Here is a 27,979-nt window from a genome sequence, read left to right as displayed (position 1 = left end):
GGGGCTGCGTAGCCACAGACTGGTCAGGGTGTCCATGCTGACCCCTGCCCCAGGAGAAGACCTCTACAATGGGCATGTGAGCATCAGGACTGGAGTACAGAGCAATGGAAGAAGGTGGCCAGGAGGAACATGACAACGAGTTCAAGGTGTCGAGATGACCACAGATCTCAATCCAATCAGGCGTCTGTGGGACAAACAAAGTCCGATCCGTGGAGGCTCCTCTTCAAAACTAACGGATCTGCAGTTAACATCTTGGCGCAGCAGACCTCCAGAGGTCAAGTGGAGTCCATGTCTCGTCAGGTCAGGGCCTGACCCGACGAATCGGGGGGGGGGGGGGGGTCTACACACCATGATGTTATGGCTGATCAATGTATGACAACTCTGCAAGAATAATCATAGCGACTGTCAGTACACGAGATTACTTTAACATGTTAGATTTCAAAAAGAAACGTCTGATATTTTTAGCACAAAGACGGCGGCCGATCAATAGATGTGACTCATAATCAAACATTTCAGTGTTTGGAATACAGAGGACTGCCTCCTCATTTCACTGAAATGAAATTTAGCTTCAGCCGCACCGCCTGATCGATGCCAATGTCTCCGAGTTCTCTGCTCTCCGGTGTCACAAAATGAAGACCAGCCAGCCAGCCAGCCAGCCAGCCAGGAGAGCAAATCAATACTGAATTATGTCATGCTATTTTTGTCAGCCATTATATACGCTTCTTATTTATCCCAGCGGAGGTGTCGGAGGTGGGTGCCGCTAAAAAAAAAAGAAAAAAGAACGGCTGCGAGTACAGCGTTAACGTGTTCACTTCTGCAAAAGGTTAACACATAAAAGGTCGGAGCAGCAGCAGGCATGTTTGTTTTTACCTGAGCTGAAAGAGGTGCACATAAAGGGAGAATGATTCGTCAAACCTTTCTCTGTGATCAAGCGGAGGAGTTGAAGCTCGTTTTCTCTGACACTCTGCATGAATGCTTCAGCTTAAACACTTGAAATGTATGTAAATGTATTCATTTAGGGCTTCTTCTGTGTTGGTGGGCAACCAATCCATTAACCTTTTGAAATAGTTCTGAGGCACAGTTTTTACTTTACTTGTTATACTCTGCTCCTACAGTTGACTGACTCCAACTATGAAATCTGTTTGCACTTTTCTGAAACCTGCTGCATGCTCTGAATGCAGATCTTTAGAGTAAAACAGGAGCAGTAGTCACATAAATGCACATGAATATGATATATATGATATGCATAACAACGAAGTAAAGGGGAAGCTATGAGAGGATGTTTTGTGACCAATATGTCAAAGAAATCATGACATTTATCACTCAAAATTTTTTTTTTTTCAACGTGGATGAGAGCAGCATCCAAAAAACACACCACTCTGGGATTTAGTTCAGACAACTGTGCAGACGTCCAGCCTTCTTTATCTTCTAAAAGATGAATCAACAGACTCCACAGGCAGAATCCAAAGACAATACTGGAGCACACAAATCACCGCAATTTATTGAGGTGCAAAGGAGTAACATTTGGTCAAACAGGTGTGTAGGGGCTGAAGATTCCTTCTACTTAATTTATCTTCTGTTTTATTCAGAGACTCCATCCATCAAAATTAAAACACATCACACAGCTGTTCATCACTTCACCATTTAGGCTGCTCGTGTGCAACAGTTTCATGTGCAATATGACTTAAAATTAAGACTAAAGTGCCTCATAAACCCCCACTCTGAAGACATGCGTCACTGATATGACCTGATGCATCTAAAATGCACTCAAGATGGATACGAGGAGACTCAAGAGACAATAAGGCAAATCCTGAAAATACTGGAACCCCACCGAGTGCAACTGAGGCAAATTTTCGTGTGAATGTGATATGCTGCCATACCACCCAACATTTTTCTTCTATTTTCTCCATTCAGGCGGCGGCAAGCAAAGCAGAGCACACCATACATCCTTCTCTCTGAAGCCTCCTCCTGCAGGGAGAGCCTTAAGGCCATATTGTTTTATGTTCCATCTAGAGGTCCTCCATGGGGGTCATGAACATACCTCCACATGGGAATCATCCAGGAAGTATCCTGGTCAGATGCATCAACCGACCCCTTTCAACACCAGAGAGCAGCAGCCGTATTCAGCAGCGTCCTTTTCTCTTACAGAGCTTTTACAGCTTAAGTGCAACGCCGCATCACACAGAGGAGAGAGAGAGAGAGAGAGAGAGAGAGAGAGAGAGAGGCTATGGTCTGGTCTCTTGGGGGAGCTTTGTGAGCCATAGCAGCTTGCATTACAGCCAGACTGATAAATATGAGCTCGTAGATAATAAAAAACAATATATGCCTTTCACACATCTGTGGGTAACAAGTGGATATGTTTTTAAAGAACATATAGAGCAGGATGATTTAACATGTTTAGTTCCAGCTCCAATGTTGACAATACTCTCAGCGTTGTCACAATTTTTTAATGATAGTAAATCTTCTTTATATTTAAGAGGCGGACTTTCTGTCGGGTTTTGGACATGGGTCCTAGAGGCTTTATTCTAGGTGACGAGTTGGTTAAAGGCAGGGTTGGTAATTTTTTAAAGCTAGCATGATTTTGAAAGTAGCATTCCCTCAGTGCTACGTCTGCACCCACCCCCTCCCCTCTGTGCTCCCTCAAAAGCCACGCCCCCTCACTTACATGCACGAGCGCCATTGGTCCAGAAGCAGACCTCAGCTCATCACTTTGAGTGTGGGCTAGTGCACGCAAGGAGGTAGAGAACGAGCAGGGAGACAGGGAGGCGCCTGATTGGTTCATCAGATTGGTACCTCGTGGCAGACATTGATCAAAGTTTTTACAGGCTTACAAACTGCTACAGATGACGGATGTTCTTCATTCCTTTTTCAGAGCACATGAATTATTAATTTCTGTCAGGACCTAAAGACAATTTCAACCAGAATCTTAAAAAGTGTTTCTGGAGAAAATGACCAATGCCACATCATGCACAGAAAAATCCTTACATGTAGTTCAAGCATACTGCAGGGGCTGCATGATTACATTTTTGTAAGGGACATAACTGAGCCATTTGCACCGTCCAATCCTAAAAGCTAAATTGATTGATTGATTGATCAAATGTTGTCTTGTAAAGCCCCCTCCTCTCTTGTGGGAGAGTTAGGACACCTCGGTAGGAAACAATAGAATCAAGCTGATTTTGTCGCTGACGCTTGTTCGCGTCACACGCTCTCAGGACAGGCTGTAACAGGATTGTAGCATTTGCAAGATGAGGAAGCTATCACTGTGAGAATTTTACTGTAAAGATTGAAAGTTGAAAGTAAAGTTTCTCTATGTTGAATTCTGTAACTCTGGCCAACGATCCAACTGGGGCTTCAACAAATTCTCAATATGGTTGAAAAATGTGAGCGAGGACTTTGATACAGAAGGCAATCAAAGTAATCCTGACATCTTTTTTATGACATCTGTAGTCTCCATTTATCGGTTCCTGGCTGCTCCTGAGTCCACACTGCCTCAGGCAAACAGTTTGTTCTTTCGTGTTCTGCTGAAAGGAAACTCTGAATAAATCTTCGTCTTTTCTTTGAGTCATCACCCAAAGCTCATCGCAGTAGGTAAAGGGTTAGGCCACAGATCAGTTATATCAAAAAAGTTTCTCCATAAACTCAGCTCGCTCTTCAGCTTGACAGTCCGGTACAGATTCTGAATATGTGCAGACACAGCTTTAAATCTCCTCCTGTCCATCTCAGGCTGCATCTTAACCCCCACTGCTTGAACTTCGTCTCTCGGGGCGATGACTCACTGTTACAAAACACCAAGAAGACAACCCTTAAGACTTTAAGACAGACGTTTTTTTTTTCATGTGCACAGAGTAAGTTGACCCTTTAAATTACAAGAGCGGGTCAAAGAAAAGAGATTGAGCAGCTGTCTTTCTTTTTTTTTACTCTCTGAGGGCCCGATCACACAGAGACATGTCGCGCTAGGTGCGGCGGCCCCAAAAAACGGCCGAGTAAAAAAACAGCTGAGAGCACCTGTGGACTGGTGAAGAGGGGCAGCGTGTGCATAAGGGCGACTAAATAAAATAAGTGGGAATAAATGGATTTGAACTAAAGTAGAGCTCTCCCTGTTGCTTTACTGCTAGTTGAAGAGGGGGGGGGGGGGGGCGGGGGGGATGTAATAAAAGGCAGAGGTCAATCTTGCCTACTTGATTTGATTGGCTGTTTCGGACAAAAGATGTGTGACTTCACATCTTGAACTGAAAAGTTGAGGATATTTAAACTTTAATGCACACCCAAGAGACTAAAATTATGTTTTTTCCGGTGACGCTTTTCTATCGATGCGTCTCTGTGTAATCGGGCCCTGAGTGTTGCTCCAGCAGCTCTTACTTTTAGCTTCTCTGGGCAGGATCTGGGCATCACACGACCAGGTGACCTTAATCAAACGCTTGTATTGATCACTGTTCCAGAGGATTGAGTGTTCAGCGTGCTGCAGATCTATCTGATTGACCTCTACCTGTGTATCTGTGTGTGCGTTTGAGTCCACGCTGCAGATGCCTGTGAGCTGATGTAAAGAAGAACATCTGGCATGAAAAGGCCATTATTCCCGGCTGTTACACTCGATCCCATGACTGGGACGTTTATTTAAAGTCTGTGGACTCAACTACGAAAAGGAACCAGTGACTTCAGATATTAGTTGTTCCTAATTTATGTTCTGTTTAATTTGAGTTGAAGTTGGATTCGCTGCAGGCGAGAGCCAGAAAATCTGTCCAGTTCTTTCAATTTCCAGACTCTAAACTGCTCGGCTAAGATTTAAAGCCCCACTCCAGTCTTTCTTGGCACTTTTATTATATTCTATATTTTTCAATGTTGATGGGCCAAGCTGTTTGCCAAATATTTTAACTAAATATCATGTTCAAAGACAAAAAGAAATGACGACGTATAACGGCTGTAGACGCTGTACTAGAAGTGATAAATCCTGCAAACTTGTGCAGGCAAACTAACATGACCTGATGTCTGGTACAAGGGAGCCCCACTCAATTGCATGCCAGAGAACATGGCTGGGGCAGGAAGTATTTCTGCGACAGGGAAAAACCATACCGGCGTCTTTATTACATTTTATTTTTATTGGCATCTATAATCCACTCCCCCCCCCCCCCCCCCCCCCCCCCCCCCCCCCCCCCCCCCCCCCCCCCGCCCTCTCCGCTCTGCCAATGAAAGGCGTCTGATCCAACCTTCACAAAGGGCCGTAAGACGCTAACTAGTCTCTTCTCCTCCGTCGCCCTCCGGTGGTGGAACAAACTTCTGAGATGTACGTCGCTTTGGATAAAAGCGTCTGCTAAATGTTGAACATGGAAACTATAGTGATACATGGATAAATATAAAATTTATCACCACATTTTTAAGTGGATTTCTCTGAGTTTGTCCAAAACACAATATTATGAGAGACATAAGTACACCTTTAAATTATCTCACTGAGAGTTCCAGAAGTGCTCTCCTTTGGGTAAAACCTTATTATTGTTCATTTTGACAGCCATCAGTTATAATAAAACTCTAATGTTTTAATAGCTGTCGCTCCTAAGCGTAACTTTACATTTCCACGTCCCATCAAGCCCAACACATTAGCACAAGAACAATAATGAACGTGTGATATATGCCTGACGTGTCTGACCTTGTCACTCCTGATGAATAATGTTTATGCCACGAGCAGAGCTGCAGCGACCTCGATGCTCCCTGCAATTAACGACCGCCTACTCCCGCTCGTCTCTGTGTGCCAGCCGTCAAAACAACCTGGAATCACGCAGATTAACTCTCTGTGATCACCGTGGCGACCAGCAACCTGCCACCACACCTGCTTCTCTGGGCAGCTTCTCAACCTGACGGTCATCAGGACGAGTGTGTTTCCAGGAAAAGAGAACGAGGAGGTTTGCTGTTCTGTGTGAGCTAGCGGGTTGTTTTATCTGTGAGACGTGGTTTAGCAGCTTTTTCTCAACATGAACGAGTTGAAATGAATCAGAATGAGCGTGAAGTTGTTATAAGAGATTTTCTGCCTGACTCGATGTGAGGGATTATTTTCTAAACCCCACAATGTTTTTGCTGCTAAATGTCATCGATTGCTTTTGCTTTTCTCTGCCTCTCATTCATCTACAGCTGGGATGCAAAATGTCCCAAAAACAAGGTTTAGATTGACTCCGTGTTTTGAACAGCATACATCAGCCGTTATGAACTGCTATACATTGAATTTGAACCAGCAGTTTGGGGGGGTAATTTGCTTTGGGTACCATTATTAAGGAATACTTCAACATTTTCTGGCAGTTTGCTTGTTTGCTCTGATGGACCTCGAGTGTGGAAATCAATATCAATTTCATTTGTATGACTTCAGCAAAGAGACAGCCCCAAGATTTGTCTCCCAAACGTAGAACAAAGAGAAAAGTAATAAAAAGTTGGCCTCAAAAAGAGACATAAATACACCTTCCATCAATGAAGTGAGTGATTGTGATTAATCCTAGAAACAGAAGTTGAAAATCTTTGTGTAATCTTACCTAAAGAAACACATAAAAGCTTTTTATTCTGATTTTTTACTTTAAAAGATTATCTAGTTTGTGTTTTTTCTTGCTTTTAAAGGTCACATATTCTCCTCCTTTTCAACCAGTTTAAATAAGTCTCAGTCCCAGTTTAAATAAGTCTCTCTGGAAGGGCTTGGGTGGCTTTGGCTTTCTAGCTCCATGCCCTATTGTTTACGGTGAGAAGGCAGAACAAATAGCTGGAAATAGCTTGACTACCTGTGTCCTCCTGCTTCCTGCCTAATGCTAAGCTAGGCTAACGCAACCATGATATTCCTCCAGAGATAAAAGATGTAAAGATTTAGATCTTTTGATCTAACTCTGAATGATAAAAACAAATATTTGTATTTATTTCTTTGTGTTTTCCGTGTAGCAGTCTGCTTCTTACAAAGCCGTCTGCTGAGGTCGTCCCATGTTAAGTCATGCATGTTTTTGTCCTTGTGTCGAGGTGAACCCATCCACCACGGTGTCATTAATGAGCCATTTGCTGTTGGAAGGGCAGGTGATTAAAGTGTACTTTGGCCGGGCTAGGACGCCGCGCACTCTGGGAAGCCTTTGGTAATCCATATCCCCAGTCAGTGTGACCTAACGGGGCTCTGCGAGGCCCAGTTAAGAACTCAATCCCCTCTCATTAATGGAGGTAATGACTGTGATCAATCTAAAGTTGGTACGGGTGAGCCGGGCCCGACAGCAAAGTCGGAGGAAGGAAAAGACAAAGGAAGAGAGCGAGATTGAGGCCAGGTAAGAGAAAGAGACGGACAAGAACAAAAGAGGAGAGATTACTTCGACAAAGAAAGATGGAAGCAGAAAACGTTACAGTGAAAAGTATAACCAAAGTTTGAGCCAAAACAACAGATGGAAAAAGACAGAATTAAATTTTAAAAAAAGGGAAAGAAAGGCGAGGGATGTGAGAAGGTGAGAGGAAAGATACGCTTAAAAGAGAGTAATTGAGTATGGGACATTATTAAAGGGAGAGAAATCGAGAAGGTGGGAGTGGCAAAGGCAACAAAGACGGAGAAAATCCAATGAAAAGGAGACCAGGACAGGTGCTGCAACCCTTCCAGACAGGACACCGCCTCTTTTCTTTCCCTCCATTCCCCCCCCGCCCCGAGCCTCTCCCGCCTCTCTCCCCTGAGATTTGCTTTGGCGATAGCAGAGAAACGCCGCTCTGAAATCCTTCCACTCTGCTTAGGCTTTCAGGCAATCACACAACCCCCCAGAGATCTGATTACCTTTCTCAATGAAGCTGGATTAAGCTCTTTAATTAAAATGATTGCGCCTTATTATACGCTGTCACAACTTAAAGGACAGAAATCCCTTGTGGCTCTTGAGTTCTGTCAAATTTTATTGGACGTGTGTGATTTATTTTTTTCTATATCTCACTCCCTCTCTTGTCAGTATTCAGAGTGAGTAAATGAGAAAAGAGTCACGCTTGAACATCCTTAGAATAAAAGACTGATAAGGTGGGAAATTTGCATTCACAAATAAGTGTGCATCGACGTCTGCAATCATCTTTTTTATTACGAGGGGGGGGGCGATGCTGTCTTAGATATTTAACAGAAGCAGGAGGTATTGATTTGAATTCACGCTGATTTATCTCCTTCCAATTTCCTCTGAGAGCAAATGATCCGCACCTAATTTCAGTTGGGAAGTTTCTGCGGTTACACATCGGCGTCCAAAATCCCCGCAAATGAGAGCACTTTGCAGAAGCGGTTGCAGGTATGGAGCCAATCTAATCACACCCTCATCAGGTCTGCTGCTTGCTCTGGGTGTAAGGGCTTTTTCCAACCCAGCGCGTACGCACGGAGAATTAGGCACATAGGGTGGATGATGGCGGGATAGGAGGGCGTCTGCAGCCGACGGGGACCCGAGGATGAGGGCTGTTGAGGGAGTAATCCTGAGCTAGCCTCCTGCCTCCCTGCAGCCGCCTCCCATTGTACAGCTGCTGTCAGTGCTGGCATGGCTCCCCTGACAATCTGCTCTTTAATAGCTAATATCAGGGTACATTTCCTCAGGCACTGGACTGGAACTGAGAGATGGCGGGCCGTGCTGTGGGCATTTCTCCCTCTCTCTCTCTCTCTCCCTCTCTTAGCCTTGACTTTCTCTAGCTCTACTCTCTCTGGCCCTGACACACACACACACACACACACACACACACACACACACACACACACACACACACACACACACAAAAAAAACAACACAAGCGCACATGCACAGATCTGACAGGCAGCCGCTGAGTCATCTGGCTAATCTATAGTATCCGCTGCGTCCAGCTGTCCATCCATCACAGAACGCAGACAAGCTCAACAGAAAAGTAAAGAACGAGGAGGGATGCTTGGTGCTTTCAATGAAATCTACCCTGCGATTACACGCTTCCACACTCATTTACAGCGCTTCTTATGTTCTTTGCATATCAACTTAAGTCTCCCTGAGTGGATGGAGTTATGAAATCTGAAGGAACAATTACATTTCACTTCACTTCATTAATTTCTTCCATTGTGTTACGCGAGGAGGAGTCTGCGTCTCACTGTTTCACTCATGCTGACTTTCCAAAAAGACACTGGAAGACACTCGGCACAGACCTTCAGACGAGCTACAAGCGTGACGCGTCCGAGTTCTCAGACTGATCCGTCAGCAGTCGAGTTGCTTTGTGGGTAATGTAAGCGGCAGGTTTTGACAAGGAAGAATAATGTGTAGAATAAAAGAGACCATGTGTCTTTTTCTGCTGCATCAATTTTTATCTCTCTTTGTTAAACTGCCAACAATCATGTAGGAGACCAAAGCTAAAATAAAGCTTATCTCAGAGGTTTGTTGCAGACTTTTCAGCACCTGTACCTTTAAAGGAAGAATGTGCAACATTTTACACATTAATATATCAGAAATCAAGAATATCTACTGTAAAAGTCTCTCCGAGTCATGACTGTCTACAATGAGTGAGAAGCTCGATTCCCGCTGGCTGTGTTGTTGTCAGAGCCGTGTTTACGTGGACGGGACAGCCGGCTCCTCCCTTTGTGTATAAAAGCTGTTTTAGTCAAGAACTAGAGAGAAGAAGAACATACTCACTGATTATTTGGATGTAACGTAAGTCTCTTTAGATCATTAGGTCATTCTGTGTAAATTAACATGCAATATGTAGCTATGAGCTAATTAAAGAGCGCTAACATTAGCATGCTAACACAACAATGCAGGCCACAGGCAAATGCAGCTCGAGCAAAGGACAATTTTGTCCACAGCTTGGGCTTGACTGTGTATGAATGGGATTAGTTAGTTTTGATGGTCACTTTACGTAGAAACCTCTGTCATCAGTGTGTGAATGTGTAGGTGTGACCTGCGGTGTAAAAGATCTTTGAGTAGTCAGAAGATTAGAAAAGAACGATACAAGCTCAAGTCCATTTACCATTTACATACAGAATAGAATAGAATAGATGTTTATTGCCATTTTCAAAAGGTACAGGACAGTACAGGTACATTGGAATTTTGTGTCAGCTTCTACAAAAAAGTTAAAATTATATATAAAATAGAATAGCATTATAAGAAAAAAAGTACAAAAAAAAAAGTTGTAGTAACAGCTAAGTAAATTAAAATAAACTGTACATATATACAAAGGCTATACAGGAGCTGGTGATCGAACACCCAAGCTTCCAGTTCAGAGACCGACACGTCCACTGAGCCACAGTGCGACCACTTCCATCACAAACTTGACTGTACTGGCAAAAAGTCACAGCTGAAGTCGCATCTCTTCCCGATGGCATTCAATTCGAGCTGACCTAGATTTATTTCAGAATGTGTAATGAATGTCCAGCAAATCTAATTATTCTGTTTATGGTTTCTCCGCTCCGATTTGTTTTGTATTCTGTATGCGGCACTTTCTGAATGATTGTGCTGGTGGATGCTCTTGAAATGAAATCTGCCACAGACCAAACACTGACTCTACATGAAATAATCAGGCCTATTGTTGCTGGATCGGCTCCTACAGACAAAACCAGGTGTGTTTCAAAGACAAAAACGTACACCTTTCATTTTTCCCAGCATGACCTTGGGGTGTTTTGGACAAAAATGATCACAGAACAAATATGTTCTTTTTCTCTGGTAACATTAAGAGCAGAACAAACTCATTGACAGCCCACTCTTCAAGAGGAAACATTCCTCTTCCTTCCTGTTGTTTTTCTCCCGCTCTCACTGCCGCCATTACTCTTCCCTGAACTCGTCTTTTCATTACAGCGAGTTCGGTGCCGCTGATATACCATCAAATACTTCAGGCTTGCAGATAATGCAGCATTTACCCGCCTCGACAATTAATTCTTCTGACATCTGAGGACATTAATATTCATTACCCGGCGCCACTCGTGACGGACCGCCGCCCCCTCACGCTGAAGATACGATATCGAGATGGTGTCGAAATACGCCGTGGTGTGTGTGTGTTTTTTTTTAAGGGCACTGAAATGATTAATTGTCATTTGTCTGTTTGGTTATGATGGTGTGCTGTTCAAGGTCTCTGAGGTCTCTGCCTGTGTGAAATGTGTTTACAGTTCTGCGTGTTTGTGTTGGGCGAGTGTGTTTAATGTCAGCGCTGTGCAGAGTCCATCACAGACAACCCAGAACAGAGAAGGAGGAGGTCTTAATACCTTCTTCATGGTTTCAAGCTCAACTTTTACATTTATTTTTGGAGGATGTATGTATAAATAAAAATGCGCATGTAAAACTTAAAGGTCCAATCCGTCAGAAATGACCTTACCATCCTTGTTTGGACCAGAGAAGGTAGGCGGTTTTAAAGCCCCCCCACACGGCTGTTTTGGACGCCCCTCGGTTTGCCAGATGTGAGAGCAGTTATCAGGTCAAACCAACAGGTGTTGCAGCGATGGAAGCGGGCAAGAGAAGTGGTTCAGATAGAAGTGATTGTACCGGACCTAAAAAGCCTCTGCATGTTTCTAATAAGCTCCACGAGCAGAAACGTGCTCAAACTAGGATCAATATTGGAGATGCTTTTGAAAAATGGAGAGAGGTAAGAACACAGAAAGGTTTACAGACCGATGCAGAGCTGGATAAACACTGAAGCTTCAGTGTCCACCACATGGTGACCTGCATGGGCATCGACTCTAGAGAGGAGGGGGCGGGGGGAGACACCTCTCTACAATGTTCTGAATCTGGACTGCAGTACCAACTTTATTTTACTTTTAGATTACACCTTGTTTTGGTTCCCACTGTTGGACTTATTTCATCATTTTATTTCATCATTTTATTGCATCAGCTATGTGGCTGTCTGTTTCCTTTAGTCAGAATTCGCAGGCAGCCAATCACATAAAGGATGACAAGTTGAATTATGAAATGAAAGGTCAATATGAAATGTGTCTTGTTGAATAAAAATGGACAGGCAGGAATGGCCTGCAGTCATGTTTTAATAAGCAGGATGAAATAACATGTCAAAATAATGAATCTCGTTTTTCAGCATTTATTCAATTAATTCTCGAACATGAATTAAACTTTCTGTATTTATTTGATATTCTCATGCTGAACTCTTTGGCTCTCAGTACGAGGATTAACGAATACATGACCCTGGATGCAAGATAACTCATTAAGATATTAGGAAAATTAAAATCAATCTAAATCAAATTTCCTTTCATAAGTTACAAAAAACCGAGCTGTATGCTGTGTTCTTTCCTGTTCATTAGTTTTCTATTGATATTCACCAAACATAAAAAGGGTATTGTGAAGTGCCTTTCCTTCAGAGTGCAATTAACTAAATGGTTATTGAACTCAGGATGCTCAAGGTTCCCCACAGCTCATATCCTTGATCAAGTTCTGATTCAAGAGTCTGATTCAATCATGACCATTTTTGTCTTTATATCAAAGTGTATCAGTGCTTCGTATACAGTAGTTTGACCTATTCATGACATCAACAAAACAGAGGAGAACAAACAGAAAACATAATGAAGCAGATTTATTACTAGCATGGCGATCGTATTGGGCAAATAAAGTGTGTAGATGCAGGATATAAACGTCATCACCCCCCACCACTCGCTTGTAGTACATTTTCCTGATTATTCGCCGGCTGCATTCTCACGTCAGCTCGTCCCAATCTCATCCTGAAATTTACTTTGGGGGGCTAGCAGGAAAAAGTCGGAGTGAAAAATTAGCCTTCTTGCGTTCACACATGCAGCTCGCTCCGAGTTTTTGCACCATAGCTGTTAAAGAGGACACACTGCAAGCGCGGATTAGCTCAGTGGAAGCTCGAGTGCAAATTGCTCCACTTAACGGTTTGACTTTTGTGTGGCAGGTTAGTAACTCTGTGGGATGTGAGACCAAACGCTGCCAGGTGTGAAGCTCTTAAAATAACATAAAGAGAAGCATGTGGCCCACATGAGGGTAAATATACATCATTAAGTGCTCGTTTTCTCGCCTACTTTTGAACTCATCAGAAGAATACGGTGAACATTTATGAGCTGAAATCACTGAACCTGACAATTGGCTTTTTATAAAACATGATAGGAACACTTAGTTGTTTTTTTTTCTGAGCCATAAAGTAAGACGTTTTCACCTGAAGCGACCTTTAAACTAAGACCGTGAAGAGGTCGGACTGCACAAATGGGTCACGGCACATGATGAGCTTCAGAAAATGTGCTCTTCATTTAAATACTTGTGGAACATTGTGTTGAGTTGAAATTAATCCCAGAGCGCGACGTGTTCTCAATGTGTTTCCAATTCCTCCTCCATTGTTGCAGTTAAAGGGGAAGACTTTCATTGGGCCAATTCATGACATAATTACAGGCGGCTTAGAGAGCATTACAGCGGAGGGGAGGCAGGGAACGAGGCAGAGTCCCTGCACAGCAGATAAAATCATTAAAAAATTATCCGCAGCTGCTTCCCGTCTCTGCTGGAAGTTGCAATAAGTTTGTGTTTACTTTCCTCAACATGTTTTTAAGCAGAAGGTCCACAGAGGATAAGGATCTGTAACGGCAGACACCTGCACAAGATGACGGGATTTGGAGAGCCACCTGTTTGCAACGAGATGGATATCAACACAGCAAAGGGGTAATTAAAAATGGTATAAAAAGGAAAACGCAAAGTACATATTCCCATAACAGGGAAGGAGGCGTGATGTCAGGAGCAAACGGTTGTAGAAGTTGCAACATTTTCACAAACTGCTTCAAACAAACAAGTTTAAAAAGAAAAACGTTGTGTGAAGAAAAGAAGGACGGATGAAAAGGGAAATATTACAGCCTTCCTTCCCCGAGAACTGTGCGGCTCTTTGTGGTGTCAGTGAAAGTGGCTTGTACAAATTGCAACCCACTCAGAAAGTCTCTCACTAAAAGCATTCACAAAGCTGCCCTCCGTTTTTTTTTTTTTTTTTGCAAACAACACAAAAACTGACAAAAGTAGTTGTTCAAGGAAAAAAGTAGGAGCTTGACAAGACTTCTCTGTGAGTCCGGAGAAGTTTTTTTTGAGGAGGTCGAAATCTGACAGCAACACTTGAAACGTAGAAAGAAAAACTTTATCTTGAGAAAAAAAAAAAGTTTCAGTTTGTGGCCTTGGTGATCATAATTCATCGTGTTATGACCCAGTCTACGGCTGCGGATCGATGCATTTTTGGTCTCAGAAGAAAGTTTGTTTCTAATACAACAAGTTTTGATGCCTTGGCAGAAATTGGAGAGCCCACAGCGTCATGGTCTCGGTTTTGCCTCCTCCTCATTCCTTGTGTTTCTGTGTATTTCCAATGTGTTCCCTCCCCTGTGTGTGTTTTTGTTTCTGTTTGTGTCTGGGCATGGCACTCAATCACACTCCTGCTGCTCACCTGTAACCCATGAACTCATCAAGCATCAAGCTCCTGCAGTATATATACCTGGCTCCACTCTGATTGTTCAGTTCACCTCGTGGTACATCTTATTCTAAAGTTTTGGATCGCATGTTTTTTTTTTACCTCCCCATCTAACTTTGGCTCTCCCTGTCTCACCTTGAAAAGCCTACAATTCTGACAGGATTGAACAACTTTGGAAGGTTAGCTTCAATCATTGAATTGGTTTAATTATAAGACAGAGCGCTGAAGTAAAAAAAAAAGTACTAACATCGATGCTTCAGTCTAATACTTGGGCTTAACAAGTACGGACCACAGAAGCAGTGTTGAATTTAAAAGGCTGTGATAATTCTTTGATTCTCCCTTTTTCTACCTGCAAAACAACTCTGCTACTATTGAAAGTAGAACGAGTTGGCATGGCAATCTTAAAGGTGTAATATGAAGAATTTTAAACAATTTTTTTTTTTTACATTAATTAACCACACCTATAAGTATATTCCTCATTCCTCTAATGTCTGACTGATCTGTTTGTCCTGCAGAGATCTCCCAACTCGACAAATTTAATAAGTGAGCTCTAAGTTGGCAGACAGACATTCTATGAGCGGCCAACACATGGTTTGATATAATCAACTGTGAGCCCGTCCAACTCCTGAAGTGATTTCATGTTGTGTTCAGCAAATCTAAAAAAGCCCAAAAAAGGGGGGGGCAGTTGTTGGGTCCAACGTGCACGCTGAGCGGAGGAGAAGCAGCTATGTAAAGAGAACAACAAAGAGTGTGCGTTTGGGAATGTGCAGCACGAAGGGAAAAACACAAACCTTTCCTGTCCGTGCCGTTGGGGATCTGCGAGGTGTTGATGCCCTTGGCGATCTCCTGGTTGGCGGTGTCCTTGGTGACCGCTGAGCCTTTGAGCTTACTCTTCGGAGCGTCCAGGGCTTTTAGCTTCTTGGCATGTTTGGTCCCCTTGTAGTGGGCCAAGGCCTGGCTCTGAAAGGAGAACAAATAAAAGGCTCGATTTAACGCTGGGAAAAGCAGCTAAACAAGCCGAGCGCCGGATGAAAGAAAATATGAAAACTAAAGGAACACGGTCAGAGTCAATGAAGCAGACGAAACACAATTAGCAAGGGACGGTTGATACACATTGTAGGCCAGCAGAAAAGTGCCATCCTTTGACTGTGGTTTTGCCACTTCGGAGAAAAAAAATTGATCCCTCCGAAATGAAAAACACTCAGATGATTGGTTTTCAAAGTAGTTCAAATCCTCTATTTTCTGGATTTGTGGAGAGAATAAACCCCCAAATCAGCTTTTCCATTTCATCCAAATGCTTTTAAATGAGTGAACTCAGCATTTTGGAGTTCAGAATTATTCCTTCTTCCAAAGAGGTTTGCAAATTTGCCCACTTATCAATCTTTTTCTCTTGTTTCCAGGCCCTGAATAGCTGAGCAGATTTCAAGTTTCCCCAGCAATTCAAACCGTAAAAGGTTGATTATGAAATGACCACGCCGTGTGAATATGAAGCCCCTTTCTTTATTAACAAATATAAAACCAGGATGGCAGTGATGGAGAATCACCCGTGAAGTGTTATTTGAGGGACGGCGGATTTGCTTTAGAGTCTGAACACGTAGGGCCACCAGGATTCACCTTCACAGCAGATTCAGCCCGGCGCACAGAAGTGGGACATATGCAAAGACTTTGAGCTGTCCTTGTTTACCTCTGCAGACTTCTCTGCACACCTCGCCTGTGGCGGGGGGGAAGGTATCAGGAGAGATGCGATTGCCTCTTGGAATAAATAAGTGCACCAAACACGCATCGCCCCCTAGGAAATTTGTAAGCCTCTTTATTTATGGGTCGCAGAGGGGGTATTCACTAAACACTGCTGGGACAAAGAGACCATTCTGTGCATTAACACGACCAAAAATAGACCCTGTTCTGTTCTCTTTCTGTTATTAGCGGCGATAGAGGCTAAATATAATTTATGATTGTATTTTAGGACAGTTGTCGATCTGTTCTGTGCATAAGAATATATTTTTCTGACAACTTTATAATTTCTTAACACACTTAATTTACTCAATCAATCTTTATGTGATGATACGACAGTTTTTGAAGCGACAGGAGCCGTTTAGAATGAAGTCATACAGCGGCCCACTTCCTGGTTTGAGCACTGTTTGGGCACGCTACCCGAGTATGGTACGTTTGTGTTCACACTGATAAAATTAACCGGACTTAGGGGTCAAGGGCATATATGTTTTTAAGAAGAGCGCTTCATAGACTATTTGACGTTTTGTTTTTTCCTGTCACATGTTCATGTCCCACTGAAAACAGCTCCGCAGCCCACTTTTGGTTCCCGACCCACCAGTTCAAAAACCACTGGCTTACTGGCCAATGCTGATATTCATTCTTTCTTTCGTTCTTTCTTTCTTAATCCTCTGTTTGTATCTTTAATTTGATCTTCTTTTTGGGCTTCATTTTCTGATTTAATAATTTATTTTGCTGTAATCTTATGTGTAGCTTTTCCAGACACAGGGGAGCCATATGGATTTAAGCGATACCGCTAATATTTCTCATGTCAACAAAACAATTTCCCAGCCCGAACACTTTCCATATTAATTGATTGAACCCAAATATCTCATGAAGTTCTGTAAGCTCTGCTCAGACTCAGCCAATAAAGAATCATTAAGTGGGCTTCTTTTTGCTTACTGAACACATTTAAAGCTGCTGTGATGAGCTTTTAACTGGTAATGAAACAGACTCAAATTAATAATGATGCATCTGTATGACCCGCAAAAGCAAACGAGACTACTAGCGAGAAGATTGATTGTTTCTTTATTGTTATTTTTGACGCCTGTAACTGCTGCCGCGGGGGTAGGTGGCAGATGAAGTGATTAACTGCATGCTGCTTAATGGAATGTTTTATTATGTTCAGAGGAAGAGTTTCTTGCTGAGTAATAAGTTCAACTATTAAGAGTAAGCAGGAAGGGACTTGCTGTAGCCCTTCCTCATGGCTAAATTAGCAACGAGGTAACATGTACAGCTTTGACCACAGGGGGCGCCAAAATCAACACATAAATGTATATGCTCAGCCAGGACAAGCTTACATGACACCATGAATTAAAACCTTCCAGGATCAGAGAGCGGAGTATGTCTCTTCTTTGTCGTTGGACAGAAAAAGAAAGCAGAAGGGAGGTAAACACTCATTAAACAGAATATCTTGTCTTCTTTTCCCAGCTTTTGAGATAAAAAGTTTTTGCACATCTGTCCACCCCAATATTTCAGGGTTTTTTGAGTCTCTTTGAGCCCGCCTGAAGGACCACAGCCTCTGCACATGGGGCGAGCGCACCAACCACTGCAGCACCGTCGCCCCAATAATTAATGTTTTTGACGAGCTATTTCATGCTGAATATTCTCGAGTTTATCAGTCTCATTCTAAACAAACACCTGTACTTCGGTAAACTGGTTAAAGAGTTTGTTGACTTGGCAGAGATCGGATTGTTTTTGTTCTTTAATGATGAACTTGAAGGCTTTTTGTTTGGGAAACATGCCCCTTAAATTTACATAATTTATTTACAGCATTGATTTTGCACCTAAAAGACTCAGACAAGTTAATAAAACAAGACAAGACAAGAGGTTTCATTATACGAGGAGAATAAAGTTACCAAAATTCATGGTTCATTTGCTTTTTCTGGCAAAGGTTGTGAAATTGCTTTGGTGCCCTGAATGTTTTTTCCTTTCATTTTTGAACCTTTTTTTTGGATGAGGTGTCCCTTTCTCAAATACTGCACATCTTGTTTTTGCATGAAACTATTCATTCTGACCTCACATTCATCACTCTCCGGGTACCACAGACATAACTTATTCCTTCTGTCACAGGGCTCAGGTGATACGGATGGTTGTTTAATGTGACTACGCCAATAACTCATCTTTCATTAGAAGCAATGAAGTGGAAGAATGACCTGAACTCCAAAGTCTGACACATGCATGATTAAAAGTGGGGAGGAAATCATTTGTTTTCCCTCCAGGTGATCTGTGAAGGGGAAAAGACATCAAACTAACCAGAGACAGGAGGTGTTTGGGGGATTTAGGGAGGCTGTCTGGAAACCAAAAGGTCACAGTTTGAATCTCACTCTATGCATCAACGGACAGAGAACTTAAAAAAGTATGCCATACTCCCATTGTCCACACAGCCTATCTAATCAATCAACTTCTTACTTTGTGTGCACCACATTTTCTGCCAAAGTTACCCCATCAGTTTGGGGGGGAAATGGAAAATCAGTTTGTGGTTGCTCGTTCTAAATTGGTGGGGATTTAATCTTGCAGCAGAAGTGTATATGTGTGTGATATAATTCTTAAACTTACATAGTAATCATAATTATGTCCAGCAATGGTTACAGCTACTAAATTAGGCTATTTAATTTGAATATTGTCCTTGTCCCAGCATACATGCACCAAAGGAGAATCGATATCGCCGCCCATCGAAGCATTGTAATCGTATATTTAACTTTATTGTTTATGTGAGGCTGTTTAACTTGTTGTTGTTGTAAATGTATTCTTGTGTCTTTTATATTGATTGTAAGTATGGCTGCCAGTTGTTTGCACAGAAACTTTATCCGTTCTTCTGCCTGTCTTGGGTTTTTTCTCCTGGTTAAATAATAAAAAACACATTATACCAAGTTACATGAGTTACAAGAAGAAATGTCATCCTGTTACTCTAAGCAGTACAGTTTCTTGCTGGTTGAACATATCCACCTTAAATTTGCTCTGAAAACTCTTGAGACCTTTTTCTTGCTTTGTAGTGAAATCTACAAAGTTTCCTTAAAGGGCGTGTCTGTGGCAGGGGAACCAATTTCAGTTTCAACACCATATCTGGTTACAACTGGATTTTGTATTTTATCCAATCCTTACCAGATTTACTTGTAAGGATCAGGGATGACGAGAAGGAGGTTGGGTTACGAAAACTACCAAATGTATTTCTACATTTATTAGTTCATCTGTACACTACATTAATACGATCTCGCTAAATTAAGCTGATGGATGCTAGTTGGGCTTTGTATAAGTTTTCACCTTTTCTCCAAACCATTTGATATCCAGTCAAAACATTTTGAATAACTAACTGCTGCTGTGTTTGGGAAGTTCACACTATTTGTGTACAAGTAACAAATACTAAGTCACACCTTGGATGCCAGTATTTCACAGTTTCTGGATGACAGTGAAACTGCGTTATGGCGCTCTGGTGTAATCTCAATGAGTAAAGGTCTAAGAAGAAGTTCAGAGGGGCAGGCTTTCATTGTGTTGTGCTATCAACAAGGTGATCCCTACCCCCCTACCCACCTCCCCCCATGGGTTGAATTCCCGCCCACTGTGATAGGAACATTCATTTATTAAGGCAGTAGCTCCTGGAGGCCTCATTCGACTTGAAGCGGGGAAGGGAGGACAACCATGTCGGCCATCAAGATCATCAAATACCTGCTCTTCTTCTTTTTATTCTTCCTCGCTGGCATTGCGGTCCTCACTCTGTTCGGCTACGTCAGGGGCGCCACAGGGCAAACTACCAGATCACTGACGACCTCCTCCCCGCAGTCGACCTCTTGATATGCGTTGGCGTTGTGATTATGTTTTTTGGCTTCTTCGGCTCTTACGGAGCCATCCATGACAGCAGTTGTCTGCTGTCTTTGTTCTTTGTTGGTCTGCTCACAATGTTCCTCATGCTGGTGGCTGTGGTAGCGTTGGGAGCCTTTGCGAGAACTACGGAAGCCCAGGAGGCGGTGGAGGAACACGTGCAGCAGTTTATCCCGCTGGGTGCCCAGCCTGAGGTCATCCAGAAGTCGTTCCAGGAAGTGGAGAGGAAAGGGTTCTGCTGTGGTATGTTTGTCGGACATCTCGACTGGGGAAATTCATCGCCGGTGCCAGAGTCCTGTAACTGCAAAGACACGACCAGAAACTGCACGGTTTTGGAGGGACGCGAGATCTATGTATGGTGTACGTGATGACGTGGATGGACAGACTGTCAGTCTCCGTCATTGGGGTGGCGTCTGGGTGTGGTGCCTTGATGATCCTTGGAATGGTTTTCTCTTTAGCGTTGATTTGTCACAACAAGTTTGGAAAGACGTGTCATATGAACTATTGGTCACACATCATGATGTTTACTGGTTTCAACTGAAGGACAGATCTTGTTTATTTTTTTGGCTTTTTTGTTGAACATTGACTCTTGTACATTAGGAAAAACTTACCATTTTGTGTGGTTTGTAGGTTGGAAGAATGACCTGAAATAAAATATATTTTAACAATGAAATCAACCATCTGCTGAGTCTATCTTTGAATTGAAATGTTTGAGATCAATTAGTTTAAAGATGCTCATACACACACATCTTCACTGTTGTTGGGATATAACACCTTTAGATAATTTTTGCCAGGGTCCATCATCCTGTTTTCCTTGGTTTATATTTGAGTATTTTAGGTTCTAATAACCTTTGAATATTGTGTGGCATTCCTCTTTAAAATATATTTTAGGAACTGTATCTCTGCTTAGAGCTTCAGAGCAGTGAGTTTGTCATCGAGGCCGTCACAGTATTAAAAAATACCCCCAAAGAAGGAGCACAAAGCAGTGGTGGTTTTACTAAATGTAACCCAACAAGAAAGCTTCACATTTCTCAGGGTCTTTCCCCTAGTAATTGTTTGGATTTGCATTGTGTAGGAATGGATTTGTTTTGGATCAGGTAGAGAAACATTTTAACAGTCATTTGCAGATCTGTTCAAATGGTTTACAAATCCATGTGCACAGAATTATAAACTGTTGGAACACATTTGCAAACAGCTTTTTGTTATTTATGTCCCTGAGCCTTCAAGGACACAGTAGTTTTAAAATATGCACATTAGGGAAAAGTTTCCGAAGTTATTCACACTTGTCCCTCACAACGTGAAGTTTTCCCTTTTGGACAGGAGGAGGGTCTCAGGAGTCACATGAAAGGGATACTTTAGGTATAATTTTTACAAGATATAAAAGACAGCAGGCAATTTCAAGTTGCATTCGCCTTTATATCACTGCTTTTTTTAAAATTGGTCATATCCACAGTTTCAACCAAAGAGCGGAGAGGAGCATGCTGGTGAGCAGGAAGAGGAATCAGCTGCTTCTAAATGTGCAATGAGCACACCAGTTGCTCACTTGATGTTATAGAAATGTAAACACATCGGCCTGCTTGACAGTGGTGAACTTTCCTTATTATTTCCTGCTGCACTAACCTGACTTCATGCCGACATTTTATTGGGAGGTTAGCAGGAAAAGGTAATGTAGAAAATTCTTTAAAATATCCTAAATCTTTTCAGGGTGAGCTGCATGTGTGAAAACAACATCTCATTAATATTCAGTGTAGCTATTTGATGCTAAAGCTTGGTCTCAGAGGACAGGAGGTCAAAGTGTTTTGAGAATGTGTTTTCATCTGTTCACTTTAAAACATCAGTCACAGAACATTTAACTCACACAATCAATCAGACGAAGCGGCACAGACGCCTCCTGTGATACCTGATCTGCTCATCCCCAGACCCTGACTCTCTGGGACTAAAGGCTCCAAACAAAGACGGGTGATTCTTTGTTGTGAGCTGGGAATCGTTTCCCGGGGTCTTTACCTCTCCACGGGAATGTGGGTGGATGGGCGAGGTTGTGCACGTCAGTCGTGATGATTAAATTAACGACTAGGACCAACGACCCTTTTAACTGCTGAGGTGAAACCCCCCCAAAAATCTGCATCCCTGTGGGCTTTGATTCACCTTTCTGAATGGGTAACAAGCTCTCTCCCTCTGAACCCAGCATCTTTGTGAAAATATTTACTCCACTACTTGGTATATACTCTGTGTATGTAGGTCATAAAGATTTATGACTGTCTAAAAATGGAGCATTAAATCATAACCAGAAATAAAAACCTCTCCAATGCCAAAGATAAGGAGCACAGCTTCCACAAACAAACGGTGTACCCTCCATTACAATAAATCTGGGCTGTTCATCTAGAAATTTGAACCTTTTCGTGTTTGAATATGAAAATAAAGCACATTCTTGGATGCCTTATGATAGCAAGAGTCAAACAATCGTTCTGCTTTTTCTCTGTTCTGTCTAAACCTGACCACAAACAGTCTGTGTTTCAAGACAGACATTTGTCATAGACTTTAAATCGAGTTCATCTATTATAAAGCCAACAGATGGTCGAGAATTGTATTGACCAGGGTTATATCTCTCATCACTGACTGTCTGAGCTCCGCTCTGTCTGACTCTCTGCAGACTGTTAACGTCTCTCCGGCTCGTTAAACGGTTTCTTGTGTCGCTATCCGAGATGGAAACTTAACTGTGCAAACTATGCAGATAAGTTAACTGTTGCTCACGCCGTGTCGGTTTGGAAAAATATCAGAACAGTTGTATATAACCGGGATAGAGTTGTTTTTGCGGACTTTACTTTTAAGTTTCATTTTCACCGCTGCCGGGCAAAAGTGTCGGAGCATAAACTGCAGCATGGTAGAATAAACACATAAGCCCGGTTCTACAATCTCCCTGCTTTGGCAGATCGTCAGCACGTTAAAATCCTTCACGATCTAAGATTGTTATATCGGCCACCACTACGCACCACTGTCCTATCTCTCCAATAAAGGCACAAAAAGCCCAAAAATAAATCTTTAAAAAACACCAGACCATACTCATTATTATCTGCAGTTTACAGTTTGCAATCAATGTACATGCAATGAAACAGCTTCATTTAAGATTATGTTTTTCTCAGCTCACTTATCACATGTTGAGTATTTATCTCTGAGGAACTTATATCTATAGATGCAAAACAAAAGATGTGGCGTTCAATGTCTACTTTGAAATTACACTGGAAATTGTCTTTGTGTATTGGGATATAAATGTATAAATGTCTCAACTTGAATTGTCTGAAACATTAAATGTTATGGAATAATTTTGGTTGGTAAAAGATTGTAAGTAAGACCTTGTTATGGAAACCATGGATGATAAGATAATTCTACAAATTACAGTGGAATAAAGTACAGAGTGACATTAAAGCTATCACAGTAAAGAACGTCAACATTGGTTCAATTGCTTGAAGAAATGTATGTGAGCCAATAAATTCATGTACATTTCAAACTGTTTCTTACAAAAAGGATTCATAACCCAAAAATACATGATGATCAAAAGTTTAATAAAAATCAAAATTCAAATCTACAAACCATACAAAAGAGAAGAAATATTTCCAAATATACAAGCGTCCATGTTCAGTAAAGATGTTAAATACAACCATGACCATCAGTCCATCAGCCTGTAAACGTCATGGCGTGTGACAAAGAGTTCAAATGCTGATGCTGCTCTTCCCAAAATGTTTCTTACAAATCAGCACCGAAGAGAAAACCATTCCAAGGATCATCAAAGCACCGAGTCCAAACGCAACCCCAATGACTGAGACCGACACTCTGTCCATCCACGTCATCACGTACACCATGCACGGCATGGAGTAGATCTCGCGTCCGTCCAACACCGTGCAGTTTCTGGTCGTGTCTTTGCAGTTACAGGACTCTGGCACCAGAGATGAATTTCCCCAGTCGAGATGTCCAACAAACATACCACAGCAGAAGTCGTTCCTCTCCATGTCCTGGAACGACTTCTGGATGTCCTCCGTCTGTGCACTCAGCGGGATAAACTGCTGCACGTGTTCCTCCACCGCCTCCTGGGCTTCCGTAGTTCTCGCAAAGGCTCCCAACGCTACCACAGCCACCAGCATGAGGAACATTTTAAACAGACCGACGAAGAACAAGACTAGCAGGCAGCGGCTCTCCACGATCGATCCATAGCAGCCGAGGAAGCCAAAAATAAGAATCACCGCGCTGATGTAAATCAGGAGGTTGACCGCGGGGAGCAGCTCGTCTGTGATCTGGTAGTCTGCCCTGTGGTTCCTGGCGTAGATGGAGAAAGTGAGGACCAAGAAACCAGCGAGGAAAAAGAAAAAGTTAAAGGTGAAGAGCAGGTATTTGATGACCTTGCTGGCACCCATGTTTGTCCTCTTCTGCACAGCTGGAAGCTAAGAAAGGAGAATGTCTGAGCCCCCCCGAGAGCTCCTGCTTAAATATTAAAAGGTTCCTCAAAGAGGGGGCGGGAACTTCACTATTTGGGGGGGTGGGGGTAAGTAGGTGAGATATCACCTTGTTGAAAGCCCAGAACAATGAAAACTGACCTGAAGGGGTCTCTTATGGCCCCCGACTGAAACTGTGGGAAAGCACGGAGGGAAAAAGCAGAAACTTACGGGCTTGTTGTTTCTTTAACCCTAAAGACACTTCTGTGATGGACTTTTTTAAAACTCTGTGTGGACCCTTTCCTGTTTCCAAGTGTTAATATTGCATTTTGTGTCTCTTGATCATGTTTGAAGATATCGGTCACACGCTGCACTGTCTGCTCTGGAACTCAATACAAACTTGTTTTAAGCATCAATGCACACTCAAAGAAATGTTTACCCTCGATATAGGACACAAACTATTCATCTTAATCCCCATATTCAATCTCATGGCACATGACACCCTGGCATCTTGTGTGGCAAATCTGAGTGTTTTTATCTGCAAAGTTTTCATCTTTAAAAAAAAAAAAGTGTAAAGCAGCGGCGATGGAGCTTGTGATGGACATCCCGGCTGTTTTTAGAGATTTGCATCATCACATGGTCATCTGTTCATTTTTTCCACAAGTGAAAGTGTTCATAGTGTATATGCCTAGTATTATTTTATTTCTATTGTAGTTTTCTTCCTTTGTCTAATTAATTCATTTGAGTTTTTTGCTATTTTTTGCTTATTATATTTCTGTTTTTTGAGCTGTTGTAACAACAAAATTTCCCCCAATGGGGAATGAATAAAGTTTTATCTTATCATTTGACTCAACTTTTTGCAATGTGTTTTTATCACCACTAATCAGCACAGCCACTAGAAATGTTCTTAGCAACTTCTCTGCTTGGCTTAGAAATATTTTAAACTTACTGTAAACACTTCATATATTAAGCTCTGTTGTGTGTTGGAGCGATTTGGTGCTAGAAATCCCCTCTGAATTAATCTCTCTCTTATCTCATAAAAAGCTTAACATGCAAAGTAAAGGATATAAATCTGAAACAGCATCAGATGTAAACAGGTATTAGTGTGTGTTCCTGTGTTTGTGTGTGTGTGTGTGTGTGTGTGTGTGTGTGTGTTCCTGTTCACCGAGTAGATTACAGACTTTAGTCCACTTTGTGATCTCATCTCGTAAACATGAATGCATCCTGTAACAGCAGCAACATGTTAACATCTTTGAAAACAAATGTCGTTGTTTTTCTTTGTGATCTCAGAAAAACTCTCTGCTCTCCTGCAAGGCAGCTCCAGTTCTCTGCTCTCTAACATCTCTCAGTCTCAAGTTTCACCTCCTGATAAACTGTCGACACAATACATTTACTCTTTTGTGTCGTCGGCTTCTAAATATTTATTTTTGTTTTTTTTGGGCGTTTATTGGAGAGATAGGAAAGTAGATCGCAAATCAGGAAGCGAGAGAGAGTGGGGAATGACATGCGGGAAAGAGCCACAGTTCGGATTCAAACTTCGGCCTTCCGCTTGGAGGACTACAGCCTCCATACATGGGGCTCACGCACTAACCACTGCTCCACCAGCACCCAGGTTCAGCTTTAAAAATTTTTTTTTTTAAAACAGCACAGTACGCGAAGATTGACGGGTAAACACAGGGTCTTAACTCTCTCCTAAGCGTTTAAATTAAAGGATGATGAACAGTAATATACACTGAGATAGATTTCCCTATGTAAAACATAATAAGCTCATCCGGAGTAATCAGCGACACATTGGGTGTCAGCGAAGGATTGATTGCTCTCTTAATGAAAGAGCGATGACATTGCTATTTGGGGATGCTGCTGATTTAACAACATGCAGCACCAGCAGTGATTCTCTTTTTAAATGTTTTGATTGGGTTTTAAGCAGTTTGGAGATTAGGCAATATGAAACCCACCTGGTATCCATCATTGAGATTTAGAAAGCCAGTATTAATCTAATGCATTTCATTAGACTGTATTGTACACTGCACACATGAGCTAATGCCTTTAAAAAATACCCAGTTGTGGTTTTTGTAACACAACCTCCGCCTTGTCATCCAACATCCATATTTGATGCAATATATCAAGACCAAAGGTTAGCACACAACGTTTAAACATAACTTAGCTATCATGAGTGTCAGAAAAATGCCCTAAAAGGAACGATCTGTGAGATATCTACTGAGTGAAATGATAAAGTGTCTATATGATCAGACATTAAAGAGCCCATATTATGCCCTTTTTAGGGTTCATATATTTAATCTATGTACCTACTAAAGTATGTTCACAATAGCTAAAGTTTGAAAAAAGTGTATGTTTTCATGTACTGCCGCTCCATGCACCGGCTCGCTGCTGACTCTCTCTCTCTAAGGCTCTGAAGTGCCCACGTTCAGAGTCCCCATGTGTGCCAAGCGATGGAAGCGGGCAAGAGAACTGGTTCAGATAGAAGTGATTGTACCCGACCTAAAAAGCCTCTGCATGTTTCTAATAAGCTCCACGAGCAGAAACGTGCTCAAACTAGGATCAATATTGGAGATGCTTTTGAGAAATGGAGAGAGGTTAGAACGCAGAAAGGTTTCCGATGCATAGCCTTTGTTGTGTTAACGAACTGCGAAAAAAGCAACAAAAGGTTGCTGTTTTTAATGACATCGTTGTATTTTAAACAGGGCCTTATATCCTGCACCCCATTTATGGAAACATGGAGCAGCCCGGGTTCCACTCTGACCATCGCCATTTCCCTACTCTATCTGCTGTCCCCCTCTACAATAAAGGCATAAACACCTCTCATGAAACTCAAGTAGAGTGCAGTTACTCCAAATTGTACTAAAGTGAAATACTCCTTGGGTTCTCAACGGTGTAGTGAACAGCATGCTAACAGCTTTTTTTTTACATTTACATCTTCAACACCTCAAGACAAACACTCAATGATTCAACACCGTTCCACCACTCATTATGAATTTGAATGGTTCTCAACAAGCAGGTCAATGACGAGGTCCATTGACATGATAACATCTTTTCTTTGTTTTACTTTTGAATGCAAATAGACCAATTGGTCCTTCAGCACATCTCTACGGCCATATATGGGTGTAACCACAGCAAGGCCACAGGAACGGCAGGAACTAGCAACAGTTTGGATTTAAGGCTTATATTTATATCTGTGCATAAGTGCACATATTTACATTTTCAAGAAAATTGCAAATACATAGAATCATTAGCCACTCCATGCTAACTACTTTACTTTGTTTATTAAGACTGAAAACAAAAAAATGGTCTCCAGTATCTGTGAAAATAAAAAAAAATCTGATTTAAGAGTTGCAGCAGACTAATTTAACACACGCACTCCTGTCCCGGAAATTTCTTAGATCTGCGTCTTCACACTTACATGAGGTTTATTCCTGTCAGATGAGGGGTGTGGTGGGTGGGAAGGAGGGCGGGGGGGCGGTGAGTCTCAGGAGGCAGTACATGAAGATTCGACCATGCTGTGGAGGTCTCAGTGTAATGATTACGATGCAATGGCCGACAAAGCAACAGAGACATGCGCTGCCGTGATCGTTTTCGCAGTTGCATCGATGCTACGTGCCATG

At 42.2% G+C, this 27,979-nt stretch overlaps 1 protein-coding gene across 1 annotated transcript in view; it reads right to left on the bottom strand.

Annotated features, from left to right (window-relative positions):
- The window catches only part of znf385d (zinc finger protein 385D), a 94,229-nt gene that overhangs the window by 16,469 nt on the left and 49,781 nt on the right, over positions 1-27,979 (bottom strand). Inside the window, exon 4 of the mRNA XM_061049843.1 lies at positions 15,141-15,309. Coding sequence (XP_060905826.1) covers positions 15,141-15,309 — 169 coding nt within the window. The remainder of the gene's footprint in view (positions 1-15,140; positions 15,310-27,979) is intronic.

This window comes from Labrus mixtus, chromosome 11 (genome assembly GCF_963584025.1).
Source record: "Labrus mixtus chromosome 11, fLabMix1.1, whole genome shotgun sequence".
NCBI lineage: Eukaryota > Metazoa > Chordata > Actinopteri > Labriformes > Labridae > Labrus > Labrus mixtus.
This window is presented reverse-complemented; position numbering and strand designations above follow the sequence as displayed.